The sequence below is a fragment of the Chiloscyllium plagiosum genome, unplaced genomic scaffold (assembly GCF_037043375.1).
Source record: "Chiloscyllium plagiosum isolate Xiang-an unplaced genomic scaffold, Cpla_swu_hap1 HiC_scaffold_22, whole genome shotgun sequence".
NCBI classification, from domain to species: Eukaryota; Metazoa; Chordata; class Chondrichthyes; order Orectolobiformes; family Hemiscylliidae; genus Chiloscyllium; species Chiloscyllium plagiosum.
The window spans coordinates 17,883,737-17,896,000 of NW_028270160.1; the positions used below are offsets into that span (position 1 = coordinate 17,883,737).

Below are 12,264 nucleotides of genomic sequence, written 5' to 3' on the forward strand. Positions count from 1 at the left end.
TCCGATGGACACGGGCAGGGAGTATTTCATTCGGTTAATTGAATGCCAGATAGCAAAGTTAGCCAAGCATTGGGACCTTGCAGTCTTGTTTGGATAATCCAAAATTCGGTTAATCGAATGCAGGATAATCGAAGTTCCTCTGTACTGATTATACAACAATATACTCCTTGTTAGTTAATTCAAAAAGATTGAATTTTTACACTATTGCAAGTTTGCTATCTGTGGTATCCTAGAGTTTAGGAGACATTAAAACCCAAAAAACTCTTAAAATCTTTGTTACTTCTGACTCCAAATACAGACAACCCCAATGAAATGACAGTAGCCCAGTGTACAAATGTTTTGTTTGACATCAGCCTACCCTCAATCCTAGATTCTGAAGCTGCTTGGATTCAGACTGCTTAGGCTAATGCCTATCTCTGCCTCTCCTACTATAACATATGACTCCCCTAGCAAATCCTCCTCCTATTGCTATGGATTGAATCAGTTGCAATAACAAAATTTTAGAATGCTGGAAAACTGAAAGAAAATTCCTGCTTGCATCTTGCAGACTGAGGAATCTCTTCACTCCAGAGTGTTGTAGGCCTTTGGAATTGTCTAATGTGAAGGAATGGTTTTTGGACTGTTGTCTGTGGACCATTTAGGTCAGATAAAAGACTGCAAACCACTTACTGGTGTTATCCACCTCCTTTAGCCGTCACCACACCAAAAAAAAAACAAAAATCATGGGAAAAGCAGTATTGCCTTGAATGTAATAATGCCTGAATCCAAGTTTTAGAAATTCAGTATCATTTTTGAGTCAACATTCAATCATCCTGTCCTTAGCTTTCAGCTCCACAAAGGTTGAAAATGTGTATTTTGCAATACTGTGTTATAACTAACATAATCTCATTTATGCCACTAAATTGTTCCTTACACAGTTAACGATTCCCGACACCCAGGAGCTGGTCCGGTTCAGTTGTTATACTTGAGTGGTGTGAGTTATAGTGTGTATCAGTTTTTAAGATCAGTCAATGGACAAACTCATGGGCCATAAATAATTTGTAGACCACCCTTTTTGAACCAATGCCTAAGAGGATTGCGGATTCTCCATCATTGAGTATATCCAAGACTTGGACAGATTTTTAATCTGTCAAGGGATCTAGGGAATGAGTAGAAGTGTGAAGATACAGCAGGTTAGCCCTGAATACATTTAATGGTGGAGCAGGCTCTAAGTCAAATGGTCAACACCTGATCTGACAGGTCTCACCATCAAGCAGGACATAATACAGAAGTGTCATATCCATTGCTCAGTCCCAATGAATAAGCTTCACTGGGGGATGTTATATTTCACTACCTCTTGTATGTTCTGCATTTTATGCAATCGTATCTCCTTGTCCTCCTCTAGTTTCACAAAAGCTCAGTGACTGGTACTCCTGAAGGATTTATTTCACCAAAACCCAAGAAACACATACGTTCCAAGTCTTTCGGAGGTCGTATTAAGGTAAGGCGGTCATCATGCTTGATTAGTAAACCTGAGATTAAAATACAACTGTTCCAACCCAAAGATGAAAAAGAACAAGTGTGCAACTGATTACATGTGGTAAGGCATAGCTCATGTTGAAATCTGCTGCTGATAATCACATGTACGTCATGTGAGGACAATGCTAGGCTTTGAAATCTCCACAGAGATTTCCCTGTCTACCATCTAATGGGAAGGCAGTGGCCTAGTGGTATAATGGGGAGAAAGTGAGGTCTGCAGATGCTGGAGATCAGAGATGGAAATGTGTTGCTGGAAAAGCGCAGCAGGTCAGGCAGCATCTAGGGAACAGGAGAATCGACGTTTCGGGCATTAGCCCTTCTTCCTGAAGAAGGGCTAATGCCCGAAACGTCGATTCTCCTGTTCCCTAGATGCTGCCTGACCTGCTGCGCTTTTCCAGCAACACATTTCCATCCCTAGTGGTATAATCACTAGATTATTAATCCATAGACCCAGGTTTGAATGCTGCCTTGGCAGTTGGTGGAATTTGAATTCAATAAAAAAAACTGGAATTAGGGGTCTAATGATGAGCATGAAATCATTATCGATTGTCAGAAAAATCCATCTGGTTCACTAATGTCCTTCAGGGAAGGAAATCTGCCATTCTCACCTCAGTTGCCCTCTGAAATAGCCTAGCAAGCCATTCATTTATACCAATTGCTACAAAGTCTCAGAAATGAAACCAGATGGATCACCTGGCATTGACTTAGGCACAGGAAAAGGCAATGGCACAAACAACCCGGTTAACCCTGCAAAGTCCTGTTCACTAACATCCAGGGGCTAGTGCCAAAATTGGGAGAGCAACAGCCTGACATGGTCATATTCACAGAATCATACCATACAATGTCCCAGACACCACCGTCGCAATTCCTGGAGGTGGCCTGTCTCCCCAGCAGGATAGACCCAGCAAAGGTATTGGCACAGTGGTATGCCCTGGGAGTCCTCAACATTGTCTCTGGACCCCATGATGTCTTGTGGCTCCAGATTAAACATCGGCAAAGAAACCTCCTGCTGATTTACCACAGTGTCGTCCTTCAGCTGATGAATCAGTACTCCTCCATGTCGAACAACACTCGGAGGAAGCACTGAGAATGGCAAGGCCACAAAATGTATACTGGGTGGGGGAATTTCAATTTTCACCACCAAATTGACTTGGCAACGGTGCTATTGATTGATCTGGTCAGGTCCTAAGGGATATGGCTGCTAGACTGGATCTGCAGCAGGTGGTGAAGAAACCAATAAAAGGGAAAAACATACTTGACCTCACCCTTACCAGTCTGCCAGCTACAGATCATTGGTCCATGACAGTATCAGTAAGAGCGAGCACTGCACAGTCCTTGTGGAGGCAAAGTCCTGATTTCACATTGAGTTCACCCTCCATTGTGATGTGCAGCACTATCACTGTGCTAACTGGGACAGATTTCAAACAGATGTAGCAATGCAAGACTGGGCATCCATGAGGTGCTGTGGGCCATCAACATCAGCAGAATTGTACTCCAGTGCAATCTGTAACCTCATGACCTGGCATATCCCCCATTAAAACAAGCGCTGCTTGAGCACTTAAGTAAGGCTTAAAACGTAGGAATTCACTAGTGCGTTCAGCATTTTTTGTGATAGAGCAAGTGGATTTCCTGAGTATAGGTTCAGTTATATACAAGTGATTGCATTTCCTGTCACATACTTAGTGAGAAACATCAAATATCTCTTTGCAGCATGCGGCAAATAAAGACTTGGTGACAGGGGCTCTGGTGTCAGTGTTCAAATCATACTGAAGGTTGATTCTGTTTCTCACAGCGCAAAGTTTTGGGTGGTCAGTATATCTCTGAAAGGAAAAGCAAAAACCCAACACCAGATAAAGCGATTGAAAGCCATGGATACCCTCAAGTGGGTGATGTGGAGAACCTGGAGCAGGTGAGACTTTGCACCCCTGCAGTGCACACTGGTATTTTGTGGTTTGTAATGTGATGTTTGTTTTTAAATCACAAGTACTGAAAACCTGTGTTGAAAAGAATAAAGATAGGTTCAGTTCAGTGATAGACTTGAATAAAGATGTCATGGATAGCAGAGAAGGACAAGGCATTGTCTTGGTGCTGGGATACTTTCTAGATAGTATCCTTGAAAGGTGTTCTCACAGATTGTATTTAATCAATCATAATCGGTGTCTCTGGAGTGCACTCAAGACTAGAGAGGGCAGTATGGTGAACTTTCTCACCACCAGTTGGTCAATGATTAGCAAAGCCGATAGAGCAGAAGGGTTTTTCAAATTGTGGCACCAGCCTCACACCAAATGTTCTTTACTAGTTCAGAAGTGTGAGGAATCAGCAGTACTGCACTTCGATCGTATCCGATCAAAGTCCACAGATGAAATCCTCAATGGCAGGAAGGTGACGTATAGTCTAATTCTTGATTCAGCTGTGAGGTTCATGTTTACGTGTCTTGGTTCTCAGTTCCGGGATACCTGATCCAAAGGAGGCATTGGACTTTTCAGTAACCTATTTTCTTCAAAATCGTAGGGTTACAGCATAGCTTCACCATAATGGGAAAAATTACTTATTGGAATAAGGTATGTATTCACAGAGTAGTTCTTGTGAAAACTATTGTATTTTTTTCAACGTAGTTGAGCAGCTTGTGCCGAAGGCTAAAATGGATCACTGTTCACAATATTGTATATTTGAGCAGTACAGCAATACATTTTTAGATGATTGTTCTGGGAATAAGTCACAGTGGTGAGTTGCTTCAAGCACTTTGACATTGAAATAGTTCCATACATATTCTCCGTTATAGGAGGAGAACTGTGAGATTGAGTACTCAAAGGCTGTGTCCTAAAGGGATGTCCAGCATACAATTTTGCAACCTTTTTCTGTCTGTGTACTCTGGCCTCCTAAAACATAAATAAGTCACTGTCCCTGAAGGTGAAGAATTGCCTTAAATGTGAAGCTGAGGGATTTTCCAAACCTCACTCTGCTACCATGAGACTGAAACCCAGGCCAATTTTCTCTCCAATTTTTAAAGCCCCTTGAAAACTGCAAACTATTTAAAATTTTTGTCAGGATCTTTTTCTGCCCCTGTTTAGCCTTGGAAATCAGATCCAAAGTTAATCAAAATGGCTTAATAAATCACCCACATTTGAGTACTTCCATGACAAAGGTTGCCCTGCCTGTCATTAGACACTCAAACACTGAGGCCACAAATGAAAATCACTCAGTACATTCAACTGATGTTGACAACAACAGCATGTAATAAAGAGCTAGGAGTAGGAACAAGAAAAATTAGAACAAAGTATCAAACACTTCCATGGTTGAATGTGTGACACGCTGCTGAGGGAACAATGCAATGGGGGAGGGAGTGTACTTGTAGATTGCCACAGTCTCAAAGGAGCTGTGTCCCGTGCACACAGAGACTGTACCTGTGGAAGGACGAGCTGGAAATTTCCAATTTCATCATTAACTTATGAACTGATGATATTGCAAATGGCTATACATTCTGATTAAGAATTTATTTTTCTGGCCTTGAGAGTAACTTTATTTTACAAAATAAAACCAGGGTCAAAGGTGAGCTAATCCACACATCACCACCTACTCTTCTTTTTTAAAAACAGGAAACCCTTGGAGTGAACCGAATAATCACAATTCCAACCAAGGAATCGGCCATGTAATTCAGTCTTCCTCTTGCTTTCAAAACATCTCAATAAGCTGTGAAACTGGACATCTCCGAGAGAATCACGAAGAACCACTAATCGACTCATTGGAACTGAAAATTGAATGTTTAGAGCGACTATTAGTTTCATATCCTGTGCTTAACAGCCTAAACATTGTTATAATATGCCTCGTTTAACAGGGAGGCCAGCCTACAGATCAGGGAAAGGGGAAATTTGCATGGGCTACTTGGATGCATATAACAAAAACAACTGAGGCCCTGGGATGTGAAGTATGGAAAATGCAAGTAGTTGAAAGATGCTGAGTAACTGTGAAAATGAGGGTGTTACTGGTTGGCTTAACCTGCTGGCTTGCAATGTATTTATTTCAGACATTTCATAATTACCTGTCTCACTACTTCAAGCTATTCATGATGTAGCTTGGAACATCTGCTAGGAACCCTATCCTCTCAGGTGTTCAATTTGAAATGTAACCAACCAAATGAGGCCCCAAGAAAAATCACTGAGGAGGATTTGAGGTCAGACTGTAAGGCCAATCAGCTGAGAGATGTTGATTGTGTATCTTGAGAAATCTGCATGCAACTGCAATTCTTTATTTTTTTTCGGTATTTGCCATTGATATCTTTATTTTAATAGCACAGATATTCCAATGAGAGAGTCAGTCTAATTCCTCCTATTCCGACTGTGGTAAATGATGCCAAGAAATAGTTATATTTGAGTCAGCAGGAATCTTCAGCATCAACCCAAGCAGGAGGGAAGTAGAATGGGGGTTAAGGTAAGGAGTTTGGTTGAATGTTTAACAACTTAAGGTTTGTTGGTTACGTGGAAGAAACCATTAAATGGGGGGGAAGAGAAATCTTTTTTTAAACTGAACTTGCATTTTTTTAATGTGCCTGACTAATGTCTACTTTCATATTAGCCATATTCTAGAGTAATTCATTTTTTATATTTTTGTCATTTAAACCCTGTTACATGTGACTTTTTACTGTTGACACTCACTGACTGGGAGAGAAAGACATCTCAGAATTAAACTGCATCAATTATTATCCTGCACCTAGACACTGAGGTGGAAGGGGATGAGGCGAGGAGGGGCACACTTCTCTGTCCCTCTAACTCTCTGCTGCAGTTGATCACTCAGCTCAGTAGATAAACAGCCTGCTATATTTGATGGGAATTGATGGATTGGACTATTTTTAAGTTTCTGTTAACATTTGAATTGCACTGATTGTGATACTTATGGATGTTAGACACTCAAAATCAAGGCTGCAAAATCTAAGAGTGAGTGTCAATACCCCTACAGTAAATTACAGTCTTCAGTAATTGAAAGAATCAGCTAAAGGAATTGAATGTGATTTCTTTTTGTATGTTGTGAATGTCATTTTAAATATCGATGTCCTTGTATTTATGTATAATATATTAATGTTTTATAATTTTGTTGGATTTTTATTAACCAGACCATATTTGATAAGAAATCAATGCATCATATCATTTCCTGTAATCCTAGCTGCAAACAAAATCAATCAATCATCTGCTCGGAAATGAGGAAGGATGTTTAGTGCCAGAAATAAAAATACCGCAAACACCGCACCCCAGTCACATTATCCTAAATGTTGTGTACTCAGCAAGGTAGTATTACACATGACTATCTTTCCCATGTAGTACACTGAAGTGCTCTTTAAAGTGAGATGTGCATAAGTGCTTTACAGCTGGCCCTGGTGATTAACATTCCCAGAACTGTGTATTCTGCACACATTCATAACAGGAAAATCTGTGTCTCAACATTGTTTCATCCTTTTATTTTACAAACAGCATCAGGAACAATATATATACATATTACAGTTGAACAGGAAATCCTGGAGTGGTTTTCCTAAAGGGTTACCACTTTCATTGCTTTTAACTAATTCTCAGTTTCTATGTTTGTTGCATACTGGCCCTTGGCCATGATTCAGTATCACCACTAACTGCTCCATCCCCCAAGAGTTCCAAGCAAATCATTTTTCCTAGTTTTTTTTTAAAAAAAAAGGAAGCTCTTCACAATCACTGGAACAAGAGAGATCAGAAAAGTCAGACAGTGTGATATTACAATGACCAACAAATTCATTTCTACAAATGCCAGGACTGATCTTGAGTTTGTAAAACCATAGGTGAATAAGGGAAACTACAACCGCACAACTTGGATAAATTAGTAACTGTAGGATTTTGCAGTCAGTTTTAGCTCCTCTTGGATTGCTTTGTGAGGACCCTTTGCATTTTTTGGAAGTGGACAGAAAGTTCGATATTTTATAAAGCACCAGAGCAAGCTCATTTGTGTCCACACTAGCTGTTCTCATCCTCATTTCAGCTATTTGCAACAACCAAGATTGAGTAAAACAAGACTTAAGCTTTCAGGACCAATGAATTGGCACTATGCTTATAAAATACATACTCACAAGCTCTATTTTGTGCAATTATTGGTAATCTGCCATTGCTATTTGCTTGCAAGGATTTAAAAAACCCACCAATTCCTGTTAGTTTATTAAATAACTGTTGTATGGACAACTGAAAGCTGGGACTGAGGCAGAGGGCAGCAAAACAACAGCATGATTCAGGTAGGCAGTTAGAAAAAATAAAAGCACAAGACAATATAATCTCAACCTTTAGCAATCCACATCCAGATTAAAACCCAGTAATAAGACAGCATCAGTAATCAAGGTCTTTGGAGGCAGCTATGAATGTATTTGCTCAAGCATAAAAAATAAATCACACTAATTTAAACTGTCACCATTCACACTTAAACCATATCAAGTGGTTGTTTCAGGGGATAAGCAAAAGTGGCAGTAGAGCAGAGAGTCCTAAAATAATGATTTAAACCACAGCCTCAAAGGTTTATGTTGATTGAACCCTTCATTGAAAAATACATAGGGTGACAGCAGAGATTCTGATCCCAAAGCAAATATCTAGGGTGCAATTAACATTTGTTTCTTAAAAAAATTGAAATTTCAAACATCTCGGGAAACAATTCTGCTGCTCATCAGAATCCTTGATCATTTAGGAACTTCAATTCCTCGAACTTTACAAGTACCATCTGTTCAGCCAGCTTCTACTCTAGTGAAAAAAAGAATACTTGCTGCTGGGCAACTACCAGTCTGAATGGAGGAAAACTCAATTTCTGTTCTGTCTGCGTAACTAGATGTGATACTGTATATGGGTGGGGCAAAGAATCAAGCAGTGAAATGGGAACACAGTAAAATCTGAATGAAGGAACAGAAATTCAGACAAATTCAGGCTACACATTGCAGACTATTTACTTCTCTTGCCAAAGTGAAAAATCAAACAATTGGTCCGCTTTAGTTCATACAACAGTCCTGACATTAGCCAAATCGGAGTCCTATGAACACATGGGATGGAGGTTAATTTAAAAATGCTCAATGATAAGGTGCAAGGATGGCAACAATATTAATGGGCTCCAACCAACATTCCTCCTAAGCTGCACACGTGCAGGACTGCACAACAACCTGTAAGGTACAGCCATTGGCCTTGTTCGAAAGAAAAAAACTTTCTGGAAAGGTATCATGCATTAAAGCTGGTCCTGCACCACAAGCTTTTACTGAGAATAATGGCCTTGACCAATGGTCAATAGATATATAAGGCAGTGTTTTGAATACAGCCAATATAAAAATTGTGAGAGTTCACTATTTCACACCAGCTTATTTTTTATTTTGAGTATCAAAGAAATAGTAGGTGCTGCCAGCAAGGCCAGTATTTATTGCCCTCAAGAACATGGTGGTGACCATGATTCACTGCAGTTGGCTTGGTTAAAGTATTCCCACAGTGGTATTAAAGAGAAATTTACAGGATTTTGACCCAATAATGACAAAGAAATTGAAAATAATTTTCCAAATGGATGACCTGCAAGTGGAGAAGGTTATGCAGGTTATTGTCCTGTGTGTTTCCTCTCCTTTCTCCTTCTAGTTGCAAAGGGGTGTGGCTTTGAAACAGCCTGAGTGAGTTGCTCCTGTGCATCTTGTGGACGGTACACACTGCTGCCACTGTGCAGTGGTGAAAAGGTTAAACAGTTAAGATGGCAGCTGGGATACCAATCAAGGGCTGCTTGTCCTAAATGTTACAATACTAAATGTAATTTATTCTCCCTGGGCAGATACAGCAAAAGGTTAGGTGCTTATGCACAGCAAAACTCCCTTTACATAATCCCAATTAAAACTTTTAAATTTCTCACATCATCTTTAACCAAAATGGTCAGTTCTACACTTGACTGAATTTGGATCCAAACCCCAAGCCACTGTGGGAACACTGACCCTGAAAGGAAAGCAATTAGAAAAATATAAACTGCAATTTGTGCAGTGATACCACATAGTCATTTCTACATACCACATCACCCACCCTAAAAACATTTGTGGGATTCCCAACTCTTGTTGTCTCACACTGAAGATCCACCAGATGTTCAAGTATTGTCCAACAGAAGCAGCTTCAAGGACCCATTCTCAAACTCCAATTGCTGCAGAAACATGCAACTTCTCTGTACCAAGGTTAACATTAGTCAACTTTGAAAAGTGAATGCATAAAGTTCCCTGATCCTACTCCAATCAATCATTCATAAACTCAAATTCCATAGTGAGACCAAACCCCCAGAACTATAACAAAAATATAAGAATAAAACATATAAAATCCAGAGGACGGATCCAAAAAAGGCTCAGTTTAAGAGGAGGTTAAAACAATTTGCTGGTGTTGTCAGAATCTCAGGCTGTGCTAAGTCAAAGACAGAAATTACAGGCTCAATTTTACAATTCCCTTTCCAACAACTATTATCTTCAGTGAAACATCCAATGAATTTGTCACAGATGTGACAATATTTAACTCAGTCTTCAAAGTCCATCATTTCCTGCATTCAATGCAAACTTCTGACTTGCAATTAAAATTCATTTGCACATTGTCAAATTACTTAAAGGAAAACTGAAAAACAAGTTTCAATATTTAGCGATTCTCACAAATTTCCAGGTTTGAAACGAAACCCTGTCCCTTTGAATCCATTGAACATTTCACAGTCATCTTTCCATTCTGATCAGGTTACTAATCTTCAATTTTACATACTTAAAACCATGTCACTTCTGTGGGATGGGGCAGGATTAAAGAGATTCACTTGCTTATTATTCTTCCTCCTCTTCCTCCTCTTCGTCATCATCTTCATCATGGCAGTGTGTAATTTCTTGTGGAGTTTGTGGGAAAAGGTTGGGTGGTTTTATTTCGCTAATTGATCGAGTGAGATGGTGCCGTTTGTACTCAGTCTCTTTAATATCCATGGAGCTTGTTGAGCGGTTGCGAGTTGCCATTGGAGACTCAACATCATGAATATCGACATGGCTGTGCTCCACTGTTGACTCATGAGGCATCTGAAGAACAACAGTATATCAGGGAACAAAACAAGACAGCCAGGAGGCGATAACAGGAGAAACAACGTACTCCAAGAGAAAAACAGAGCAGAAAGACAATGCAACAATGAGGAATCAGTGTACAAGAGATCAGGCACAGTATGAAGGCAATGGCAAAAACAGAAGAAATGCACAGCACATAAATTTGGGGGAGGAAGGGAGAAGAGGAGAAAAGTATTTTGAATGCAGGTAATCTTTGCTGAGAATCCTGTGATTTGCAAATGGTCAGCAGCACCTGGGATTGAACCTCAGCAACAGTAACCTGAACCAGTGGCTGGAAAGCTCAACTCTAGCCTGGCGGAAGCAAAAGATGACAGAAAATTGGCTGATACAACCTGCTCATGATCAGACTTGGTTTCAAAATCAAACCAAATCAATGTGGTCATGTTACCATTCAGTTTACAATTAGGATTCTTAGTAAAAACCCAGTCTTAATCAAAATCTAGATCCCATTGTATACAATTATCTATAACTCAGCCTTAAATTAGCAATAATTAGTCCACTTGGTGCACCAACTAATGTCCTGGGACAGTGATGGGAAGGCTGTATCTTGGGGCAGAGGACACTTTTGGGGTGGAGTAGAAGTATTTGCTCCTCTAACTGCAATGCTGGAACAGAAAGGATTCTTTACCCCAGCAAATCAAACTTTCAGTGAAGTGAAATTCCCCTGACCAAGGTCAGTCAGTTTTTGGTACATTAATTTACTACTTTAATAGTTCATTCCAAACAGCGTCTCCCCAAGCTTACTATTTTTCATGCAACTCCATATTTGGCTGTGAACAAAATCACATTTGAACCCAATCCTAAGCCAGAGCTGATGGACCATTCTTAGGAATAGGAACTCAGTGTAGGGGCAATGACACAATTTTCAACATTCACTGATAGCATGACTGGGATTAGCCATGGTCTTAGTAATTCAAAGTTTTAAAAAATCCACCAGGCAGTGCACCTTAGACTGAACTTATCACAGGTTTGTGCTTCTGCAGGGGAAATAACACAATATTCTGGTCAGATCGCACATACTCACCAAGACATGGGCAGCACGGAAGAGGTAACTGAAGGGATAGTAGAGAAGATTGATGAAGGATGCTGCATACAGATCGGCATAACGCATCACCTGACTGGCAAAGAGTGTTTGACGGGAGCCACTACGGAAAAGGCTCCCCATCATCCCATAACACATGTCCATATCATGAGTGACTTTCTACAAATAGGAAGAACACAGCGCTGGTGAAAACATAACCAGGAAAGTTTGCCTCATACTTCTCAATCTTACATTATTCATTGCTTCAAAGTCTCATTTAAATATTTCCTGGCAATAGTCAAATTTAAACAATGAATAATTAGAACCATTAAACTGTTAAGGGGAAATAAAACAAAAAAAACTACTAGAGAAACTCAGCATCTATGGAGAGAGAATAAAAACAGTTGAGTGCGGTGATCCTTTAGCTGGGATATAGTAGTATGTGTGCTGATGGCAGGGTTTTTTTCCTCTGTTTGCAGGAGAGAGGTTGAATTCAATAGTTGAAGTTGGTACCCTGAGACAGAATAAAAAGGAAAGCCACGTAAAAAGGTATTGCTGGTAAGCCAGGAGAGAGATTGGTGCTACCAGAAAGTGTGAATAGTTGAAGAAAATGGGTTGGCTGTGTTCGGAGGAATTCATACAA

At 40.0% G+C, this 12,264-nt stretch overlaps 2 protein-coding genes across 5 annotated transcripts in view; one reads left to right on the plus strand and one right to left on the minus strand.

Moving 5' to 3' along the window:
* Positions 1–6,601, plus strand: part of arhgap19 (Rho GTPase activating protein 19) — a 52,613-nt gene extending 46,012 nt beyond the window's left edge. The window contains exons 9-11 of the mRNA XM_043712883.2: positions 1,385–1,480; positions 3,311–3,427; positions 5,115–6,601. Coding sequence (XP_043568818.1) covers positions 1,385–1,480; positions 3,311–3,427; positions 5,115–5,171 — 270 coding nt within the window. The 3' untranslated portion in view covers positions 5,172–6,601. The remainder of the gene's footprint in view (positions 1–1,384; positions 1,481–3,310; positions 3,428–5,114) is intronic.
* Positions 6,602–6,938: 337 nt separating this feature from the next.
* Positions 6,939–12,264, minus strand: part of nt5c2a (5'-nucleotidase, cytosolic IIa) — a 78,610-nt gene continuing 73,284 nt past the window's right edge. For all 4 annotated transcript variants that reach the window (XM_043712881.2, XM_043712882.2, XM_087998817.1 and 1 more), the window contains 2 exons: positions 11,625–11,801; positions 6,939–10,558 (listed from right to left, as the gene is read on the minus strand). In XM_043712881.2, the coding sequence (XP_043568816.1) occupies positions 10,316–10,558; positions 11,625–11,801 (420 nt within the window). In that variant the 3' untranslated portion in view covers positions 6,939–10,315. The remainder of the gene's footprint in view (positions 10,559–11,624; positions 11,802–12,264) is intronic.